This window comes from Equus caballus, chromosome 7 (genome assembly GCF_041296265.1).
Source record: "Equus caballus isolate H_3958 breed thoroughbred chromosome 7, TB-T2T, whole genome shotgun sequence".
Classification (NCBI taxonomy): domain Eukaryota; kingdom Metazoa; phylum Chordata; class Mammalia; order Perissodactyla; family Equidae; genus Equus; species Equus caballus.
The window spans coordinates 40,999,326-41,023,037 of NC_091690.1; the positions used below are offsets into that span (position 1 = coordinate 40,999,326).

Here is a 23,712-nt window from a genome sequence, read left to right on the forward strand (position 1 = left end):
TTGATTTATTCCCAAGACATTAGCGAAGTGGAAGGTGATGGCCTCCACTGTTCTGATTCCCTCAAAGGGTGAGCATGCGTGGAGGGAGGTGTGTGCGTTTTGTTGGTAAAGGTAGGTTGGTGCTGACATACAGAGCAGTTACCCTCCCAGCCTGGGCCTTTGCTGCACACCGGCCCCACGGTCCTTTACTTCTCAGGAGTTTGTGAAAGGTGGCAGATTTTAATCAAAAAATTAATCAGTCAACAGATATTTATTGAGTGCTTACTGTATACTCAGTACGGTGTTGTGTAGGGGCACATGAGAAAAATAAGTTACCATCTAGCGAGTGATATGTATAGACCTAGAGTGAGAAAGAGTATATATAATGGATTGTATAATCATATTGTTTGTTGGGTTTCTCCTACATACAAAACAATGCATTTACATGCGTGATTTCATTTAATCTTCTCATTAACCCCACGCGGAAGGAAAAGTTATTTCCATTGCAGACGAGTTAAATGAAACGCAGTGATGTCAGATGGCTTGCTGAGAGGCAACAAGAACAGAGCTGGACTTGAATTCCAGCAGTCTGACTTGAGGGCCTGTTCTCTCTCCTCTTCTCTGCCTCCCTCAGACTACAGTCCCCCGCAGCGGGCGCTCACAGTGCAGTATGTGCACAGCTAGGTTTGTCCCCTGGTGCTTTGACCTCTATCATAAGAGCTCCTTGTGCCTTGACCCAGGCATGACCAGCCTTGTCATTATTTTCATAACTAAGACAGACTTCATAGCACGCATCCATTTTTTAATGTAAGGCAAAAAGTGGCTGAGAAATGCGAGGCCAGTGTGCACTGAATGTAAGTTCAGTGTTTTTGTCTCTAGATGACCCAAATCAATTTTATAAGTATCCCCATAAGTTTATATTCCAGTGGAGTCAAAATTAGCAACCCCACTAGTAAGGCCTTCTCCTACAGTAAAGAGCTAAGGTGCCAGTGATGTCTGACTTTCCCGCGGGTCAGTGATGAAGCGTACTGGTTTGTGTGTTTGCTGGTTCCCCCAGAAGGAGATCTGGAAGATGCACACGCCAACCCCATGGAATTGGGTGTCAGTATTTCCGAGCTGTCCACATTGTGGTGTTTCTCTGTGAAGCTTGAGGAGAGGGGCAGGCACAAGCGAAATGCTCAGAGGAACCCAACTTAGGGGCAGCTGGAGCGTTTCTGTGTGATAAGAAGAGACTGTGACCAGGTGCTGTGAAGGGCGGAAGCACTTATTTCGCTGCAGTCGTGAGCGTTGCTTGAGACGTGTTGCTTTTCAAAAGCAGTTAAGGGACCATTTGGTAGAAGAATGGTTGGATTACCCACTGTCTGGATCCATTATCGTCCTCAGGTCTTTAGGCAGGCGCGTTTAAGAAAGGCCAAGCCTGGATTTCTCCCTCTTTCTTCAGTAATCCTTCTCTTTATTTCAACACTTTCTTTGTCTGTCTTTAGAAGGTTCCAAGTTCCAAGCAAATATATTTTGCTCCATTTTTCTTCCAATTTCTAGGCCTCTCTCTCTCTTGTCTCCTCCCAAATCCAAAAGTAGCGTGAGGCCCGAGTTCATACTTTTATGGTTTTATCTTTGCAGTACTCATCCTGGGCTTGCTTAATCATTTTTTTTTTTTGCTGTTCCTCTATGTATAACTGCAGCAAGTGTAATAAAACCACTATTCATCAGCAAGAGATTAAGGACATAGAGGGCTGCGTTTTTAGAGCGTTGGCACAATCGGCGCAGCTGCAGAAAATTACAGGTATGGCAGCTTTCTCTACCATACGCTGTGCTCAGGTGCAAGGTCCAGCATGGGCGCATGGTGCTAGTCCTCTTCCAGTCAACTACACATGAGGCTATTTATCATCGAAGACAATGCATTGACTATCCACGCAGGCCAGACACTCTTGATAAGCTGTGTTCAAATAGACCAGACCTATTCTCTTTAAGGAGAAACTTCTCCAAGAAAAGAAATAGGGTGCAGGCAGACACACAGACTGAGAAGGGCATTGTGAGTCAGCAGTGAAATGGTACAAAAGCATCCTTCCTAGGCTCTCCCACTCTGAATATTGCCAGGATGTTGCATAGACCAGGCCATGGGCTGTCCATGGGGGCTGCGCATTGGAGGGGAGGGCGGCGAGCCTGGTGGCAGGGAAGGGCCATTCACGCAGACAGTCAAGTCTGCTGGCCACTTGCTGGAGGGCTGGAGGGCTGGAAGTAAGTAGAGGCGGCGTTGAGGCTGGGGGACAGGAGGCGTCCACCACAGTTGAGAGATGTTTGGAGTTTGGGGAGTTGGGAGTGCCAGGGTTCGTTCCAGAAGCCTTACATGTGTGAAGGTTATTCCTCTGTTCTTTGTGTGTGCGGCAGGATGGGCAGAGAAGACGCTCGAGGTGGGAGCTTAGTGCCTCTCAAGATTGTGGGGGAAGCTGAGAGACTTCCAAGGTTTGGCAGGGCACTCCACCCCTTTCCACCTCTCCATTTCTCTTCCCAGCCAGCCTCATGCTGACCTGTGACTGCTTCCCCAATGGCAGGTGGCCATCTCCAGCTACACTCCCCTGGATTAGTCAGGGATAATTGACATTGAAAGCTTCCTCACTCCCAGTTAATCATATAGTTAATTACCTTCCTGAGGGAGTTGGAATACCGCGGTGTATTTTAGGAGTGATTTTTTGGAACTATGTTAAAGGCTGTCTCTGAAAAAAGGAGCCTGTTGACTGCATTTCCTACAATAATCTTCTACTGACTCCTCACCAACCAGAGTGTTCACTGTGGCTGAGAGAGCAATTATGCTCGTTTTCACTTTTTTTTTTCTTGAACCTGAGAGAATTGTCTCCTCTGCATCGTTGTGGAGACTCGATAAATGAGACAGATAGATGGGGGCAGGTATGAGGAGGTGACAGGAGCTGGCTGCCAAGTTACCTTTGTGATCCATCTCTGCAGAAGCCAGCGTTAATTCCGTGGAGCCTCAGCAAGACTGATATGCAGCACTGACAGTTTGGACATCTAAACATGACCTTGGATGTGCCCAAAACCATAGCTGACGCTATGCCAAGTTCCCAGTGTAGTATATCACAGGGGCTGCATCACCGTGCTGGCAGCTGGCTGCGTGCAGAGTGTCAGCATATCTGCACGTGAACATCTTTGGCCCTATAAGTGTGGTGTGGTGTGGTGAGGCCGCTTCCGTTTCAGCCAATTTCCCATAATTAGACAGTCACGAGGAAGTCCAGGACAGTCACTCGTGTTCATCAAGAGGCTGTGCAGTGCCCCTACTGTGGGCATCAGAAACAGTTATTCGAGCAGTTTAGGGGTTGTTGATCAGCATTTCCTGCACCACGGCCGGCCATTCACCTGATGTCTGGTCAAATTTCAGCTGCTGGAGGAGAAGATAACTAGGACTGCTTCTGGCTTCCCAGAACATGTTGGCTGTAAGAAAGTTCTCTCTTGTAAAGTAATGGAAAGCTGTTTCAAACAACAGTCAGTTCCTACTGCCCACTTGCTCCATTGTTTTCATTTCATCAGTAACCAGATGTCTAACTTAATGGCTTTCAAAGTGTGGTCTCTTGACCAGGTAGGGGCCCAGCAATCTGTATTTTCTCAGGGCTTCCTGGTGATTCTGATGCACAGTGAACGTAAATGTTACAGGGCCTCTTGGGAGGTCCTATAAGGACACTCAAGAACACTGAATTTGAACAAAGAAACAAAACTGGGTATGAGTCTTGATTCTGCAGCTTAATATTAGCATGATCTTAGTCAACTTAGATATTTCTAAGCCTCAGTTAATCCCATCTGTAAATTGGCAATACTAAGTGGACCCAACCAAGTTTTTGAGATGATGAAGTAGTGTATATAATAGACCTGGACAGTACCAAGCATATATGTAATATGTGTTCAATAAACAGCCGTGAATATGAATTTCACCCACTTCTCTGCTTGGATCCAAGCAAAATTTAGAGCAGGGACCGCCCTTAAAGTTATTAATATGAATAACATCCCAGGTACATTACTAGCAAAGCAAGCTGTGGAGTGTGTTGTTCTTAAGGGATTTCAGCCCACTCTGGTTCCATAGGCACATCTCAGGTGGGGTAGCCTGAGAGGAAGAGCATCAGCTCTACAAGGAAGGTAAGGAAAGGGACGACATGAGGTGCTTCTTCCGTCGGCCGCACTTCTCACCCTCTCGTTCACCCTCAGAGTATGTTCTGGGCATTGTCATCAAAGCCAAATGGAAGTCTCGGAGTATACTCTAGACCAGTCCAAACTTCATGTGCATTCTAGTTCCCCGGAGATCTTATTAAAGTGCAGATTCCAGTTCATTATATCTGAGATGTGGCCTAAGATCTGCGTTTCTGTAAAGCTCCCAGTTGACGCTGATCAGCTGGTTTTCTCAAACCCTAATGGCCATACAATTCACTTCTAGATTTATGTTACTTAAGGAATGGTCTAGGGGCCATCAGCATTGGTGTCACTAGGGGGATTACTAAAAATGCAGAGTCTCGGGCACCACCCCAGACCTACCAAATCGGAATGTGCATTTCAGTAAGATCCCAAGGCAGTTCGTAAGCACGGTGAATTTTGAGATCCCTTCAGGGTGTGTATTTATTCACACAGGGCCCTGCACTCAGAAGGACCCTTGATTAAATGCTGTGCTCTCAGCATCTTGAATTCTTAATAATTCTTAAACAAAGGGCTCTGCATTTTCATTTTGTGCCGAGCTCCACAAATCATGTAGCTGGTCCTGGATACACTGCTCTATACCAGTGTTTGTCAAACTTTGGTGTGTCTATGACCCAAGTGGGATATTGTTAGAAATTCATATTTGTGGGTTCCCAAAGATTCTGAATCGGTGGGACAGGAGGTGAGACTAAGAATCTGTAACAAACCCTCCATGTGATTCTGATGCGGGTGGTCCGTGCCCACTGCTAGAAATGCTCCTCCACTCTTTCCCTAGTTAATTCTTCTGTCATTGCCATCCTGTGTTGTCCAGAAAACACAATAAGCAGCACAAAACTTGCCGGACACCAGAGCAAAGGTGTTTCTGGTTGAGTGGTTTTCCGTAGCTACGGGAGCTCTCAGCAAGGCTTCCCACCTGCCGCTGAGTGGCCCTGCAGTGATCGTGTGACATTTACACAAGTACAAGCAGAAAGGATGCAGGGACAGGATATCTCATCTCGAGAGGGACTGCCTGGGGAAGCTGGCGTGCTCAGCAGCAGTTCTTAGACTTTTTATGGTCACAGACCATTTTGAGAATTCAGTAGAGGCAATAGTCCCTCCCCACTGAGAAATTCACCTTTGCATCTTCTGAGGAGCACATAGGACCAGGAATTAGATGACCAGGCTGAGAGGTCTGACTCCTTCACTTGTTAGCTCTCTAATCTGGGGCAAGTTACCAGACCATTCCCACCCCTGGAGTCCTGGTCTTTAAAGTAGAGAATGAGTAAGATCATCTACCTCACAGATTTGCTGCAAGAATCAAATGAGACAGTCTGGATGTAAAAGTACTTTGTACACTGAAAAAGAATGTATAAATTTGAGGCCTCATTATACATGCCGTGCTACATTGCTATTTCCAGCATTATAGTTAGGATCAGGACACTGTGTTTGTGAATTTAGCCTAAGGCCATAGAACATACTTGGTGTGGCGAGAGAGGGAAATGAATACAGACAGATATGATGAGTACTTGGCGAGAGTAGATGGGAAATTTGAACGTATAGGAAAAGAGAAGGGAGCTTACACAATTTGGGGACTCCAGATGCAAAAATAAAAGAAAGAACATCTATTTTTACATGTGCAAACGGTTTTGAGATTTTGGAAAATGACTTTAGTCTAGCAGTAATTGAACATTTCTGCCCCTAGATATAATGAAGATAAATAGCAATGGTGGTGGTCCATATTTAGTTTTGACTTCAGAAGCCTTCTGTCGGAATTTGCTATTCTGAGATGAGAGGAATAATGTTTAGTAGTTAAAATCTGGGTCTCTGATCTAGCACATATTATCTGTGTCACTTGGGAGAATTATTTAGTCTTTCTGTTTTTCAGTTCCTTTTTACCAATAGAACTTTCCTCATAGGGTTTTCATAAGTATTGAACACCTTAGTATACCCCAAACACCCAGAGGGTAATGTGAGGGATTCTTATCATCCACGTCATGGAAATTCTTGAGCAAAGGGAGGGCTGGTAGTGTTCCAAGGCCCAGCCATTCTTGGTGAGGACGATGCCTCCAGGTTGTAACTATTGACTAGTTACTACTCAATAGTCAGTAGTCCTGTGCTTAGGTGGTTGCAGAAGCCCTGGCATGCTCAGGACCCAGAAGTCTGACATAGCCAATGTTCTGAGACTGTAATGCCATAAGACCTCTGCCACCAAATTCCAGAAAGTCCCACCCATGACAAATCAAACAAAGGAAATGTATGTGGGCAGGGAGCGAAGGCAAGGCATGATAACAAGTCATCCTAGCCTTGCCCTGAAGACCTCAGTCTGATGGCTCCAATTTTCTCTCCAATCCCTTGACCATCCATCTGATCTTCCCTCCAGGTGCACAATTGACAACCGGGTCACCCGGGTGGCCTGGCTAAACCGCAGCACCATCCTCTATGCTGGGAATGACAAGTGGTGCCTGGACCCACGCGTGGTCCTTCTGAGCAACACCCAAACCCAGTACAGCATCGAGATCCAGAACGTGGATGTGTATGACGAAGGCCCATACACCTGCTCTGTGCAGACGGACAACCACCCAAAGACCTCACGAGTCCACCTCATTGTGCAAGGTAGGCAGGGCTTGAGTGGGCGGTCTGGGTGGGGAGCAGGGAGAACCTGTATTGGACACTCCTTCTGTGCTTCTCAACAGAGATGTGTTCTGTTTGTTCCATCGGACCAGGACATCTTCCTTAATGCCATTTTGCCATTCGATGCTGAATTTTCAAGTAATTTTCCCACTCAATAGAACTAGGATTTTTTCTTCTTCTTCTTTTTTTTTTCTGGGGGGCTTTTGTTCCAATAATATATTTTCTCAGAAAATTATCTTCTAATTATTGCTTTCCTTGGCTTTTTCCTCCTCTAAGTGTTTTTAGGTTCCATCCAATTCTAAGCTTGCTTTATTTTAAGACCAGCATTTTAGCTCTTCTGTCACTACACATATGCCGTACCCTCACACAGCCTTCAAGGAAAGCAGAGCTGACCACAGATGCTCCAGACACCTCCCTGGGATGCATCCTTCGCAGCCGCCTCCATTGTTCCCAGTTTGCTTGCATCTTCTCTCATCTCCCAGCCCAGTTTCTGATACCACATCTCCCCTTTAACACCTGGGTCTGATTGCCATGTTTTCGTTGCACCTCAACTCCCCTCCTCTTCCTCTGTGCTGCCCCCTGCCCCACCCGGTTTTTGAGGCCTGTGTATTTGTTTTGTTTTTGCATCTTTCCTGGTTCTGTTCTCTCTGGGTTTCTGAGGCCCTGAGAGTGGTGCTCCCTTGTTCTCCATGAAGCAGACTGGCCTGGAGCATTCAGACAACGTTTAACCCCTGTGGACAGATACCTATTAGGGAGGAAGAGCTCAGAGTCAGACTTGGCCACTTTCTGGGTGCGAGACGTTGATCAAATTATTAACTGTGCCTCGTAGTTTCCTTCTGTAAAATGGGAGTCAATGTTGTGAGGATTAAAGTTTACATGTACTAATGTGTCAGATACTTAGAAGAGGGCCTGGCACACACAAGTGCTGCTTAAGTGTTACCTACTGTTATTATTTTTAATATTGTTGTTACTTTTTAACTTTTCTCTAAAATTAAAAAAATAATTTTTTTTTTTGAGGAAGGTTAGCTCTGAGCTAACATCTGCCGCCAATCCTCCTCTTTTTGTTGAGGAAAACTGGCCCTGAGCTAACATCTGTGCCCATCTTCCTCTTCTTTATATGTGGGATACCTGCTACAGCATGGCTTGACAAGTGGTGCATAGGTCCACACCCGGGATCCAAACTGGCGAACCCCAGGCTGCCAAAGTGGATTGTGCGAACTTAACCACTACAACACCAGGCTGGCCCCAATTTTTAACTTTTTAAACATCTTTTACAGTGGACCAAATACCTCGTTTTATTGTCTCAGAAGCTTAAGCCCTGAGCGATGGAGCCCGGCTCCTGTTTGGTGTTTCTTTTCCTCTGTGATTCCCAGATCCCATCGTCCAGCTAAACGGCAGGTCCAGGGCAATGGACTCCTATTCTGGAGGCTCCTTCAGCGGCCCCGCCTTGTCAGTGCCCAAGGGAAGGGCAGAGTTGTTGGCTGATTTGTCAGAGAAACAGTGGGCAGGAAGGTGGCTCAAGAAGGAAGAATGCAAATGAGGCTGGAGAATTAGGGAAGGCTACCTGGGAGATGGCTTGATGGTGGCTGGGAACTGGGAAGAGCATGGTCGGGCAAGCGACGATGATACGAGGACACACCCTGACAAGAACAGCATGGGCTCCGGCTCTGGTCAGGGTTTATGCCAGCGGGATGGTCCAGCACCTCATGCTGTGGCAAAGCTTGTTCATATCAAGTTGTTTTTATTTATTTTTTTCTTATTCTTTCTTTCCAAAAGGAAATTATGATCGCTTTTTCTTTTATTGGTTCTATAAATTAATATTTTTGAAACTGCTGGATAAAAGCAGCATTTCTTAAAAGAAATGGGATTCTATTGAAGGTATCAGAGTGTATTACAAACAGCAGAGTAGGTATTGTTAGGTGAGATTTTTGTTTCAGTGTGTGCAAGTTTTTATTGTAAAATACACTTTTAATTGTAGATAGTGCGTCAGAAAGCGTTTGAGAATCACCGTTCTAGTGAGGAGGTGTGGCGAGTGCTGTAGTGGCGTCAGCCACAGTCTCTACTAGCGGCGCTTTAGAAGCCATTCCCCGCATCCCCTCTTGCTCCATCCTCCCCTTATTCTTGAGAGCATGATATGTAGCAATAGCAAAGAGATATTAGGATCTATGCACTGTTACAAACATTTGCTTTAGGAAGCAGAACCTTTATGGAACTGGAAAATGGAAGGAAGAGTGAAAAAAGGTGAAGCTTCCTTGAAAATAAGGACTGTGTTTTTGTCATTCTTTTTTCTTAAGCCACCCGCACACACACCCCCCCCCCCCCCCCCACACTCCGGCCCTAAGTACCTGAGAGAGTGCCTGATACAAAGTGAACATTTAATAAATGCTTATTGAAGCAAAGGCTGGAATTATAGCCCAGAGGGCTTATATAGGCTCAGCGAGAGGAGGCAGATTGTGGGGGTTGGGGGGGAGACGGGAGGCAGTGAGAGGACGGGGTCTCCATACATCTTCGCTCATGTCCCAGCTAATGGAAAATGTCTGCTCCTCAGCTCGGTGCTTACGTCTGTGATTTGGCTAGATGCCCTCTTAGCATGACATGCTACCTCAAGTATTGGAATCTCATCTTGGACTAATTTTCGAATGCTGATGGCTATATTGATCTGGAAACAAGCTGGGTTAAAAAAGGCCCTGGTCTTGTACACAGACTCAGCCCCAGCTAATCTGCTGTCAATATGCCTGGACTGAGCATTATTGACACTTTAATGAATAGAGGATCAGAATTTTTCAGAGCAAACCTGTCCCCACTCTTAAAAGCAATCAGACAAACTAAATAGAGCCACACTCCTGTTTCTGTATTGGAAAGAGGATACATCACCATCCAGGATTAAAAAAAGAAATATATTTATCTTGGGATCAGTTATTGTACTGAACATAAACACTAATTCCCCTAGCAGAAGCTGACTGTCTGGATTTTGTTGAAGTTGCTAGTCAACCCTGAGCAGAATGCTACTGGAATGAAGTTAGGCATATTAAGTGTTCAACATGGTATTATGATCATTAAACACACACACACACACACAAACACACACACACAATAGCAGCACCAGAAAAGAACTAAACTGATATTCTACCCATGAGTCTGTGTATTTACGTGTATGTGGTCAGCTTCATATATAAATATGAAGGAAAGTAATGGCATTTCCATAGAGTCATGCCAGCTGCTTGAGGTCTTGCTTATGTCTTTGCCCTTACCATCAAATACCCCTTTGACCCCGTTAGGTCTTTGTACTGGATCTTCTCTATGACTGTGTTTCAACATGTATAGGTTTTGCTGACAGCCTTGATGACACCTTTGCATCTGCCTAAGAATCAGACTCTTCAGCCCTTTGTGTGTGCACTCATTCATGCCTTCATTCATTCATGCAGTAAATCATCACTGAGAACCAGCTCTGGTTAGCAGTACCCTGGCCGAGCACTTAGCACACGAAGATGAGTAAACGGCTGCCCTTGAAGAGTTAGTTACGTTCGTGTGGCGAAGATGGAGCTGTATGACATTTACCCAAGTCATCCCCAGGAATCTGGCTTCTGAGAGTATAGCTGCTGTTGGCTGAATCCTTCCTGGGCACTGACTTGCTCCACGCTCCTGGAAATACCTGCAATGTCGGTCCTCTTACCCCCATGTTATCTGACTAGATGTTTTAATGGAATTCAGAGGTAACCTTTACAAAAGTCAGCCTGGTCCATTTATGTGGCATCCAGATTTCCCAGTGCTGCTGTACACTGGTCTGTTCTGTAACTCAAGCACAGGGTGAAGAGCTGGGGGCTTCCCTTGGCTCGTGTTTCCAGAGCTTCAGCTGTAAGCGTCATCTTCAGTCTTTCCAATCTTCAGGGCAGCCTTTCCCTGGTGGCAAGTTCTAGATGTGTGCTTTGTTCTCTAGGATATTTTAAAAATGTGGCTGATAACACTTCATATCCTTACAGTAAAAGAAAAAGGGAAATGCTCATAACCTTTTTTAATGGGTCCATCTCTTCTTTTCTCACTACCTGTTGCTGTTGGACTGTATTCTCCTTTGTTCTTTTAGAAAGATAGCTCTGGGGCTACCTAAATTCTCCTAAACCTTCCCCATGCTGCCGGGGGTGGGGATGGGGGTGGTTTCCAAAGGTCCCGGCAGGCTGTTCTAGTGATTGGAGCATGGACTGGGGCGTGTCTGTCCTGGGCTGGAGAGGAGAGTCCTTGCAGTGGGCAGTATAGGGGTGGAGGAGCAATTATGAAGTAGAGCCATAGAAAGCTCCAGGCAGAGTAAGGGTGAGTGGCCCAGAGAACTCAGCCTGCTGGGTCAAGGATGTCAGACCAGCCTACAGGAAGAAGGTGATGGTACTTCTGATTTGCATTGTCCGAGGTCAGCGTGGAGGGAGGAACAGGCTCAGGGCTGCAGACAGAGCCTAGCTCATCGTGTGAGGCACGTCTCTTAGGCAAGGCACGAACAGGGGACAACCTTGGGGAGGGGAGTGGCCCTGGAGCCAGTGTGGCAGGGAAGTGGAGGGAAAGGCAGTAGGGGCTGGAGGCAGGAAGGCGGAACGGAAGGAAAGCTGAGCTAAGTAGCTACACAGTCACTACTTGAAATTAAATTTTATTTAGCTAAAACCTACCAATGGGAGAAAATATTTGCAAATCATATATCTGACAAGGGGTTACTTTCCAAAATAGATAAAGAACTAGCACAACTCAACAACAAAAAAATCAAACAACCCCATCAAAAAATGGGCAGAAGATATGAACAGACATTTTTTCAAAGAAGATATACAGATGGCCAACAGACACGTGAAAATATGTTCAACATCAGTAATTATTAGGGAAATGCAATCAAAACCACAGTGAGATATCACCTCACACCCGTTGGAATGGCTATAATCACCAAAACAAGAAATCACAAATTTGGAGAGGATGTGGAGAAAAGGGAACCCTCATACATTGCTGGTGGGAATCAAACTGGTGCAGCTAATATGGAAAACAGTATAGAGGTTTCTCAAAAAATTAAAAATAGAATTATCGTATGATTCAGCCATCCCACTGCTGGGTATTTATCTAAAGAACGTGAAATCGACAATTCAAAGAGATTTATGTAACCCTATGTTCACTGCAGCATTATTCACAACAGCCACGACTTGGAAGCAACCCAAGTGCCCATAAACAGATGAATGGATTAAGAAGATGTTGTGTATATATACAATGGAATACTACTCAGCCATAAAAAAGACAAAATCTTGCCATTTGTGATAACATGAATGAACCTTGAGAGTATTATGCTAAGCAAAATAGGTCAGACAGAGAAAGACAAACACCATATGATTTCACTCATTTGTGGAAGATAAACCTGTGGTTAAGGAGAACAGATTAGTGGTTACCAGAGGGAAAGGGTGTTGGGGGAGGGTGAAAGTGGTAAAGGGGCACATATGTATGGTGACTGATAAAAACTAGACTATTACTGCTGAACAAGATGCAGTCTATACAGAAATGATATATTATAATATACACCTGAAATTTACACAATGTTACAAGCCAATATGACCTCAATTAAATAATTTAAAAAACAAACAAATAAAATTTAAAATTTACTTTTTCAGTGGCACTAGCTACATTCCAAGTGCTTCACTAGCCACATGTGACCAGTGGTTATTGTATTGAAAGGTACAGAAGTAGGATTTTCTTAGCATTGTAGAAAATTCTGTTGGACGGTGCTGTGACTACCATGTGAAACAGCACGTGTTTGAGGAAGAGTGGATTTCATTGACCTGAAGGATCAAGAATGGCGTGGAAAAGAGAATGGAATTTTGGAGAGAAGATGGAAATAAGAAAAGATGGTGGTCTTTTAAAGACGAGAGAGAATAATTGAAAAAATGGAAGACAGGAGTTCTTCCATTAGCTAGGACAGAGAAAAAGTCCAGAGTCTGAAAACATACCCAAAGGAGAACACACAGAATTGAAGACTGGGTAGCTGTGGGAATGGGGGTGGGGAGTCCATGAGGACATTGAGATCCCTGCTGTGGAGCCCTCGGGGAGGGCGATACTAACCCATGGAAAACGTCATGTGGTAAAGCGTCACGTGGCAGCAGAGGTAGAGGAATTCAGACACTTGGACTTCTTGATTGTAAGATGTCTTGAACCCTCCATTGAAAATGAGTTTGTGAAGAGTGAGAAATGCCACTCAAGGATTTGCATTCCCACTTAGGCAGCCAGAACATAATCTTGTAGGCCAGGGTGAGGGAGATCCATCTAAGATTTATTAAAATTCTGGCCTAGTGATTTCCATCCCTTTGACCTTAGGGTGTTCTGCTTTATGAGTGTAATTAATAAGTGGCTGCTTCTGGAGTCTAGCTGCATATTTTAATCCTTTCCCCTTCTCGATCTTGCTGTCAAACCAAGCTTCTCAGACTACCTAAAATGGCCATACCCCTGTTTCCATTATTCCCTTGGTAGGGGCCGCATCTTGGAAAGCACAGAGTGAATAAAATGCTTCATGGGACTGAATCGTTTGCCAAATTAAGGGCAGCATGGAAAACATCTCAAAAACCTTACTTGTATTTCTAAAAGCCCTTGTGTGGTGTTGCAGCGAACTGCTCTGTGGTCTGCAGAACACCAGGGCTGGCCTCGTCATTGAGCGGGGCCTGGGGCTGCTCCCACGCGGCTCTGCTCTCACTTACAGACGTATGTGCATGACAGTAACCAGGAGATTACAGTGCTTATAAAAGTGGAGATGTTAGTCAAATAATAATAATAATAATAATAATAATAATAAAAGCTTTTGTCTTGTTTATCAGTTTTCCAGGCCTTAGTTCTCTCTTTTGTCACTGGAGCATCTAATCACCCCCTCCCTTTTGTTTGGTGTAAATGAGATTTCCTATTTCTTCCTAGGCAGAATTAATCTGAAAATCCCTGCTATTGTTTGATAGTTAATTACCTGCCTTTTGGAGTCAAACAGCTCTGAAGCTCACGTGAAAGGAAGAAACACTAATGTCTGTGGGTTGGGACAGGAATGAGAGGAGGAAGCCAGGACACTGCCATCCATTCTAGAGAGGAAGGGACCCCGCCAGGGAGATATCCAGCACAGGCAGGTGACTTGCAAACAATAGTGCCTGAGCGGTACCAGCCCTGCATTTACCTTTTATTTTCTTCCTGTTCCAGACACTCTCCCCTTATCTGCTTGATGTGTATAATCCTGTTGCTTTCCAATCCTAAATAAGTAATTGACCTTGTCTAGCCAAACTCATTATTACGATTAAGAGAACAGGAACAATAACTTTTAATTTCGAAATGGGTACACTCCATAGCCCCCCCCCCCAACCCTGAACCTGAACAAAAGGAAATTTGAAATACAACGTATCAAAGGGAGTAATGTGCTCTAATCCTTACATTGAAAGCAAAGGTTTCTGTCTCTCCAGCGGCATCACCCAGAACGCAGCATGCCCTCTTGGTACTGCAAGTCTCTTGTGGAGCTGAGAAGACCTTTGTACTAACTATTTTCCATTCAAGCTACGTCTTTGCTGAGTCCCTGGTGGAGGAAAACATCCCCATGCAGCTCTAAATCAACAGAAGTCACCTTCTGAGTACATCTGTGTTCTTCAGGTTTCAGTAGCCCTGTGTGACAGTAGATCCCATTTGCCATCCCAAACTACTTACCAGATTCTCTGTCCTCCTCCTGCCCTATTCAAAAAACAGGTGAAAATGCACATTTGGTCTGGTCATAAGACCGTGCATCTGAATTTGACAGAACTTTCAAAAAGTCGGGAAAGTAAATTCCACGAAAAAATGGAGGGTTCTCAAAACACCCTGGAGAATGACAAGGAAGTAGAGCGTTTTACCTGACACTGACTTACAGGATTTAGAAAGCATGCAAATGAGGCAACTGGGTTCTACCTGGTGAGTTTTTAAATGTCTTGATGCAGTTTCTGACGATGAAGAGACAAAATTTGTTAGTGGGTTAACTAACATTTCAGTAAACCCACTGAAACATCATCTGTCTGCAAAGCCGAGTAGGGTAGAGTCCATTAAACTAAAGAAATCTGAACAAATCGTTATAATAAAAGTCATTGGTTTAGTGACGGCATTTTCTGTGCCTTCCGGTAAGGCTGGGGAGGGTCCTCATCTTTCTAAGTAGTATGGGAAACTTCACATCTGCCTCCTGGTGCTTCCAGGTCAGAACAGTAAATAAAAATATGGTCCCCCTATCCAAGCCCTTTACACCACTCACAGCTTTAAGGAAGCAGAAAGCTCCAGTGACGCTATTGCTTCTCAGCAGAGACCTAGAGGAGTCAGGCAGTATCCCTGCAGGTAAGCAGTTGGGAATCCCAAGGGAGGCTCTTTAAGCACCCACAGAATTCTTATCCCTTAGGTGGTTTTCCCCAGCGAGTCTGAGCTGCCTCAGGTTCCAATACCACAGAACTGAGAAAAGTTGCTCTGATTCCTCCTGGACCTTGTATAGCCCTGCAGCTTCCAGGTGAGACAGGTTGTCATTTTACTTGGGGAAAAGGCAAGCATCAGATCCTGAATAAGCAGCACTTCCTAGATACGTTTCTTTAGACTCCCATTCCCATATCAGAAGCTCCCTGTGGTTTATTCAAGCTGAATTTGAAGCAAATAGTGACAATTAAGGATTGCATGAGGTCTCTTTGTGTCCTCATGACCCACTGGTACAAATCTGGCTAATCCTAGAATATGTCCCCAAAAACCCTCAGTACCACATTCCTAAAGGTTTCAGTAGGTCGCACCTATAGGTTGTATCTACGATGGTATCAAGGAGAGCATCACTGGTCTGAATGCCGTGATGTTGCGAGAAGACTCTTAGTACACACACAAAAAAGCCCCTCAAAGTCTCTGCCAATTCTTCTCTCCTTGCTAAAATGGAAATACCTAGTTTCTTAGGGCATGAGGAGAAGTTGGTGACTAAGTCTTAGTCTATCTGTTGTCCAATTGAGGATTGTCAACTGACACCTTTCAATTCCTTTTAATAGTATTTCGAAGCCAGGCACTGGGGGCATAGAGATTCAGAGGGAGTTTCTGCCCTGTCTAGCAGAAGAGACCACTATACTAAAAATAACTCTCTCATGAGGTAACATGGGTTAGGATGCTTATACAGATAAATGCAGTGAATACACTGAAAAGGAATAATTGAATTTATATGCACAATCAGGCATAACTGCAAGGTTGCATTTCACCAGGGTCTTCAGTGGTGACTGGGATTTTTCAGGGGATCCAGAGAGGAGAAGGCATCCCAGGCGGGAGCAACGGCATGTGCAAAGCTAGAAAGTCTGAAACTGTATGACATGTTGGAGGAAGAGTGAAGATGCTAAAGTGTTCACTGGGCAGGGTTCCTGGGGGGAAATCACTGGGCACGTGTCCAGAGAGATAGGCTGCCTCTGCGTTGGACAGCCTGTGAGCCGAGGAAGGGGCTCACTGAGAAGCAGTCGGCCGTGGAGTCAGGTAGATTTTCAACACAGGCTTGGTTTTCCTTGATGTTCATAAGAACATCGCTTTTCTTTCTCAAGGAAAGTTACATTAGATTGTTTTGGCAAAGGACAAACATCCAGAGGGCTATCTGAAATAGAAATATGACCAGGTCAATTTACCAGGTCAAAGTACCAGGGTCAATAAACCTTGGGAGGAAGGAAGAAGTATTGGAAGGAAAGAGTGTATCCAAACCCAACAGGGTCTATGTCCTTTGCATGGTAAAGATACAAAGGGGAAAGATTGTCAAAGACGCTTCTTCCACCAGGTCAATTTTTTTTGAAGTATAATTGACATATCAACTAGGTCAGTTTTTAAAAGCACCACAATATATGTTTTATAATTGCAGTCACAGTAATGATTCTTTTTCCACAGTATAGTTAAGGTGCATTTCTTTGTACACTAGCAACTGGAGTACACTGTCCTGGGGGTTTTTGCTCTGTCATCATGATTATTGTACTGGAGAGGGCAAGGATGCTGCTAAGGATAAATGAGACTTGCAAGAAGGGGTCCACAGCCCTTAGGAACTGTGAGGCTGGCCCATCGCCTGCAGCCACCTCTCACGGTTACCGAAGAACCCATGTGCATTGAGAAGACTCTGTGTGTCAGATGTCTGCAGGCTAATTTAGGCTTTGAGGTGTCACCACTTGGAATATATCTTAGGACTTATATTCGCATTGAATGTCGTCTGTGTCTAACGTTGGTATGAAATCTAATTGGCTTCTGCTGGAGTTCAGCTCAGTGGTGAAATGCTCCTGGAGTTGTTGGAGCACAACGTTTTTCTTTTGAGAGATCTTCCTTTCATGTTATTTGAGAAAGAATTTATTGATTTAAAATTAGGACAGTTTAATTTGGTGGCATGTTTTCTTTATGTCTCAATTATGTATTCATGTCTTTGTGGTAAACTCAGCTGGTGGAGGGATTAAGAATTCAAAATAGAAGATTTGCACTTGGCAAATAATGCTTTCTACTGTGATTAATTGGGAGTCTGTACAATGAACCCAGTGTTGGCTCCGCTGGGGATTGAATAGCTTAGCAGAAAGAAGTAAATTTCGGGATTTAGGAGTCCTAGATTCCAATCTGAATCTTGACAGTAAGTACCTGGAAAAATGACCTACTGCTTTCATCTATTTCAGATTAGATACACTTTACAGAAACTTTTTGATATATAACATAATCTAATTTGGAGAAAGTTACCAAATAGACGCGAGGACACTGACCGCCACTACATATTAACGTTCTTCATTTTTGTACTTATTTATTAGCAGTAAAGATTTTTAGGCTGTTACTTCTGTTTATCTCCTTTAGGCTCTTTAAACAGACCCGATCCTCTATCCCACGAATGCATGCATGTTCCCGGTTTTCTGATCTCACTGGTGATGGTCCTCTGCTCTCCTGCCGTCACCCCCTTTGCTCTCACAGTTATGTTTGGACATGTTTTGTGGTGGTCGTACTGTGCTGTGAAACTGGACTTTAGAGACGGGCACTTGCACTAATGCTGCCCCTCACTCTAAGGACCCAAGCCGTCCGTGCCTTCTCTTCCTTCTCTGAGAAAGGAAGATCAGAAATTGTGATTTTCTTTTTTCCCTTTCACTCCTGCATAGATTACCATGTGTCAAGTACTGGAATACAGATTGAAATAGATACACAGGTGAATGAGACTGGTTCCTACCACCAGGATATATTATGGGGATGTGGGCAGCAATTAAATTTTAAAAGGGGAGCTGCTGTAACAGAGACATTCAGGAGAATCCTTGGACTAAGGGAGAGGTACCTCGGCAAGCTTGGGAGCAGGCTGGGGTGTCCGGGAAGGCCAAGCAAATAGAAGTCTTTCAAAATGGATAGTCTGACGTTTTATCTCTCCACTGTTAAACTGAAAATAAAATAGCTAGTCTGCCCACACTCACTCTGTTCCTCACCACCTGTTTTCCCGGTGTACTGTGAGCCTACTGAGGGCAAGGAGCATGTCTGCTGTTGCATTCTATCCCCAGTGCCTGGAATTTAGTAGGGGCTCACAGGCTACTTGTTGCATAATGATTGTACTGTAAAGCTTCTTTTTTTTTTTTGGCTGAGGAAGATTGTCCCTGAGCTAACGTCTATGCCAGTCTTCCTCTATTTTGTATGTGGGATGCCACCACAACATGGCTTGATGAGTGGTGTGTAGGTCTATACCTGTGTTGGTGTGTAGGATCCAAACCTGTGAACCCCAAGCTGCCAAAGAGGAGCGTGCAAACTTAACCACTATACCACCAGGCCAGCTCCCTCTGTGTTTTTAATCATTAAGCAACATGATTCATCGTGTGTTGGGACTGGCAGTGGCAGGCTGTGTAATGGCCACCCAAAGATATTAGGTCCTAATTCTTGGAATTGTGAATGTTAGCTAATATGATGACGTCTTTGCAGATTTGAGTAAGTTAAGGATTTGAGATGGGGAGATTATCCAAAATTACTCAGGTGGGTCCTAAGCGTAACCTCATGTGTACTTATAAGAGGGAGGCGGAGGGAAGTTTGATACAAACACACGCAGAGGAGAAAGCGATGTGAAGATGGAGCTGAGAGAGATTCAAACTTGCTGGCCTTGAAGATTGAAGTGATGTGGCCACCAGCCAAGGAGTATCAGCAGCCACCAGAAGCTAGAAGAGGCAAGAAGCCAACTGTCCCCTACAGCACCCTCAGGAAGCATGGCTCTGCAGCACCTCGGGTTCAGCCCAGTGAAACTGGCTTTGGACTTCTGGCCTCCAGAACCGTGAGAGAATACATTCCTGTTGTTTAAGCCACCAAGTCTGTGCTGATTTGTCACAGCCACCACAAGAAACTAATAAAAGGACCTTCAATGTTTGGAGTCCCTAATGTCTTAAAGTCAGAGACAGTTGGTATTTCAAATCTGCCAGAAGTTTGGGTTTGTTCACTGTGAGAATTGAACTCACCTTTGGGGCAGACCGTTTTTCATCAATTCGTGTTTAAAGGAGCCTTTTTGGAACCACCCTTGTCAGGTAGATGTAACAAAGTTCCTTATCTTTGGGGCACCTGCAGGAGATGATGAAATAATCCAAATGCCAAAACTTGCAGCTCCCTCTGCCAGTACCGCGCGCCTGCGTGTCCCTCACGCACCCCTCTCTTCCGTAGGTCCCCTTGTGGGAGAGGCCTTTCTGACCCCCTGCATCAAATCACTCACTGGGACTCTCTTGTTTGCTTTTCTTCATGACATAAGCCACCTGTTGACATGATGTATATTCCATGGCCAAGACTGTAGTTGGTCTCACCCCAGCAGACGCATGCGCTGTGACGGGGGCTCGGCCAGCTTTGTTCACTGTTGTATCCCAGTGCTAGAACAGGGTTTGGCACATAGGAGGCCCTCCGTAGATATCTGTTGAAGAAATAAATAAAGGGAAATGGGCCTGCCATTAAGTGAACTTGATTTTTTTTTCAGCATTTATTCTGTTTCTTTGCTTGAGTGTGAAAGCGTGAACTTTTCTGTTATTTCTGTCCAAATGAGTTGATCAGCCTGTTCTCACACCAGGTGCCATTGCACTGAGTGTTCCAGGGTGGATTTCCTCAGCAAGGGGGGAGGGGCTGGTGCTCCAGGTGAAGGAACGACACAGACGGAAGGGCTCCAGAGACTCCCCTCGGTGGGCTGGAGAGAACGCTCGAGCTGTGAAGGGAGGCCCACAGCCTGGCGAGGGAGAGGGCCAGATCTCTGCCTGCCTGAGAAGTTCCCATTTCATCGTGGAGGGGATGAGGAATCGCAGACAAGTCTCAAGCAAGGAGATTCCATGAGTCATGTTTTTGAAAGACCTTTGCTGTCAGAGTGGTGATTGGGCTGGAGGGGGAGTCCTGAGGCAGGAACACTGAGAGAGAATGAGAACATGGCTTATCCTGTGCTCCTGACCTGAGGAGACCCCCTCCCTCTGTGGGGGAGACAAATAGCACTTGAGAGCCACTGAGTGAGGCTGGAGGGTGTGTGCACTCGTCAGGGTGGGCTGGGCCCAGTGTCCCCAGATGACCCTCTTCCAGAGAGACTTATTGAAATGAAACCAGCTCACCAACAGGAGCTAAAGTTTACACCAGGCCATGAAGAAAGGGTAAAGCTTAAAATGAGGCAGGAAAGGGTAAGATCAAGCACCAGGAGAGCCATTTAAACAGAAGATTTTTGGAAATAGGAAGAAGAGCAGATTCAGAGACTACCACACATGAGGCACCAAAAACTGCCTGTCAGACCCCTCATTCCTGCTGTCTACCTCAGGATCTCATGAAGAACTTTCTAGAAAAAAATAAGAAGATGTATGTTGACTGCTCCCCAGACGGACTGGACCTGAGTCACTCAGGTGGAGGTTGGGTGAGGAACTGGTGTAAGGGGGGTCTGGGGCTCAGCAGAGCCAATGGCCAGAGGCAACTGAAAGTCAAATTGAGAACATTTTTTATATAAAATACTAAATTATATTCTGGCTCGGTAGAAGGAATTGTATCAAATCTGGTGTGTAGGCCTGTTGTGTGTTTCTAATTATAGTGTGGCTGTCGTCTTCCTGAGCTTGTTGCTGTGTTGTTGTTCAAGTGAAAAATAGGGAACAGAGACATAAAGAGGAGCACATCAGCTACATGGGCCTGTATGGTCTTTCCCCATATTCTTCTACTTTGTTTTACTGTCGTTTCTAGAGTTATTCGGCTTTTGTCTTTCATTGCTGCATGCTGAAACATCTGCAGCCCCTTTTCTTTCTTTGGGCAGGGCAGCTTCCAGCCTGGTTAGGACTCAGGAAAGGCATATTCTGCCCTCTTCTGGAGCTCAGAGGCTGTTTTTCCCCTAACCAGGACTCACGGGACCAGGAAGCGAGGGGTGGAAATGTCAATGGCACCACTCACTATTACCGCTAGTGACCGCTAGCAAAATGTTTGCTTCCTGTTCCCTCATCTTTATGCTCTGCTGGTCTGCAGACCTTAGTTGCAAGCGGGGGAATGCTCCCGCCCAGTGACACAACAATGATTCCATTCAACTGGAAATTAAGACTGCTACTAGCCTGATAAATGATTTACAAATATTTTCTCCCAGTTGATGAGTTGTCTTTCCGTTTTGTTCATGGTTTCTTTTGCTATGCAGAAGCTTTTTAGTCTGAGGTAGTCCCATTTGTTAACTTTTTCTTTTGTTTCCCTTACCCAAGTAGGCATGGTGTTCAAAAATGTCAGAGTGCACTGTCTATATTTTTGTCTAGGAGTTTTATGGTTCAGGTCTTACCTTCAAATCTTTAATCCATTTAGAGTTAATTTTTGTGTATGGTGCAAGGAGTTGATCTCCAAAATATATAAAGAACTCATACAACTCAACAACAACAAAAAACAAACAACCCGATCAAAAAATGGGCAGAGGCTATGAACAGACATTTTTCCAAGGAAGATATGCAGATGGCCAACAGACACATGAAACAGTGCTCAACATCACTAATTATTAGGGAAATGCAAATCAAAACTACAATGAGCTATCACCTTACACCAGTCAGAATGTTACCAAGACAAAAAACAACCAATGTTGGCGAGGATGTGGAGAAAAGGGAGCCCTCATACACTGCTGGTGAGAATGCAAAATGGTGTAGCCACTATGGAAAACAGTTTGGAGATTCCTCAGAAAATTAAAAATAGAAATACCATAAGATCCAGTTCTCCCATGACTGGGTATTTATCCAAAGAAGTTGAAATCAATGATCCAAAGGGATTTATGCACCCCTATGTTCATTGCAGCATTATTCACAGTAGCCGAGATATGTAAGCAACACAAATGCCCTTCTACAGCTGAATGGACAAAGAAGACATATATATGTATATATATATATACACACACAAAGGAATACTACTCAGCCATAAAAAAGACAAAATCGCCCCATTTGCAACAACATGGATTGACCTTGAGAGTATGATGCTAAGCAAATAAGCCAGACAGAGAAAGACAAATACTGAATGATTTCACTCATATGTGGAAGACAACAAAGACATGGATAAAGAGAACAGATTAGTGGTTACTGGAGGGGAAGGAGGTTGGGGGCTGGGCAAAAAGGATAAAGGGGCACATATGTGATGGATAAAAATTGGACTACTAAGGGTGAGCATGATGAAGTGTGTTCAGGAATTGATAAACAATAATGTAGACTGGAAGTTACACAATAGTACAAACCATTATATAAGCCCAATAAAATTTCTTGAGGGGGAAAAAAAAGACTGCTACTAGCCACTTTGGTCTCCTTATACCTCTGAATCAACACACAAGGACAGGAGTTACGTATTGGCTGGGGTGATTGATCCTGACTACCAGGGAGAAATTGGATTCCTGCTCCACGATGAAGGTGAGGCGGAGCATGTTGGGAATACAGGAGATCCCTTAGGCCTTCTCTTAGTACTGCCATGCCCTGTGACTAAGGACAGTGGAAAACCAACAACCCTATCCAGGCAGGACTGCTAGTGGTACAGACCCTTGAGGAATGAAGGTTTGGGTCATCCCACCAGGTAAAGAACCATGACCAGCTAAGGTGCTTGCCGAAGACAAAAGGAATACAGAGTAGTTAGTGGAAGAAGGTAGTTATAAACACAAGCTACAACCACGTGACCAGTTACAGAAATGAGGACTCTAATTGTTGTATTTCAATAGTTCCTCTTTATCTTGTTATGAAGATATTTGTGTGCATATATATATACATTCATTCAGCAAATACCTTTGTTTCCTTTCCTCTCTTATTCCCTTCTCATGTAACATAAAATGCATTGACTTTGTATCAGTATTTGTGGTGTTAATTTTACATCATGGTATTTAAGTTACAGGATATTAGAAGAGTAAAGACCCCTCAAGAACTTTCCCTCATCTTGTAGGGAAGGGATTAGTGCGTTTTTGGTTATATGCAGGATAGTTGTATCATGCTAGGTAGAATCGTGACCTTGCTATTGTCTATATTTGGAGAGTAAATGTAATTTAAGAAGATGGGTATGGGTGCCAAGTTAACAAGAGGTGGACTTGTGATGATTAATTTTGTGTGTTAACTTGCCTGGGCTAAGAGATGCCTAGATAACTGGCATCCCTTATTTCTGGGCGTGTCTGTGAGGGTATTTGTAGAAGAGGTTATCATTTCAGTCAGTAGCCTGAGCAAAGAAGAGCTCCCTGGTCAATGCAGGTGTGCAGCATTCAATTGATTGAAGGGCTGAATAGAACAACAAGGCAGGGGAAGGGCAAACTTGCTCTCTGCTTGAGCTGGGGCATCCATCTCCTCCTGCCCTTGGACAGCGGCTCTCCTGGTTCTCAGGCCTTTAGATTCAAGCTGGGACTCACACCATCAGCTCTCCTAGATCTCAGGCCTTCAGACTAGGACTGAATTTCACCAGTGGCTTTTTTGGTTCTCCAGCTTGCAGCCTCCATAATTCTGTGAGACAATCCTATAATAAATCTCCTCATATATATAT

The 23,712-nt window shown here is 44.6% G+C and overlaps 1 protein-coding gene across 11 annotated transcripts in view; it reads left to right on the plus strand.

Moving 5' to 3' along the window:
- NTM (neurotrimin) overlaps positions 1 to 23,712 on the plus strand; it is a 907,778-nt gene that overhangs the window by 730,376 nt on the left and 153,690 nt on the right. For all 11 annotated transcript variants that reach the window (XM_070272994.1, XM_005611723.4, XM_070272992.1 and 8 more), the window contains one exon: positions 6,530 to 6,762. In XM_070272994.1, the coding sequence (XP_070129095.1) occupies positions 6,530 to 6,762 (233 nt within the window). The remainder of the gene's footprint in view (positions 1 to 6,529; positions 6,763 to 23,712) is intronic.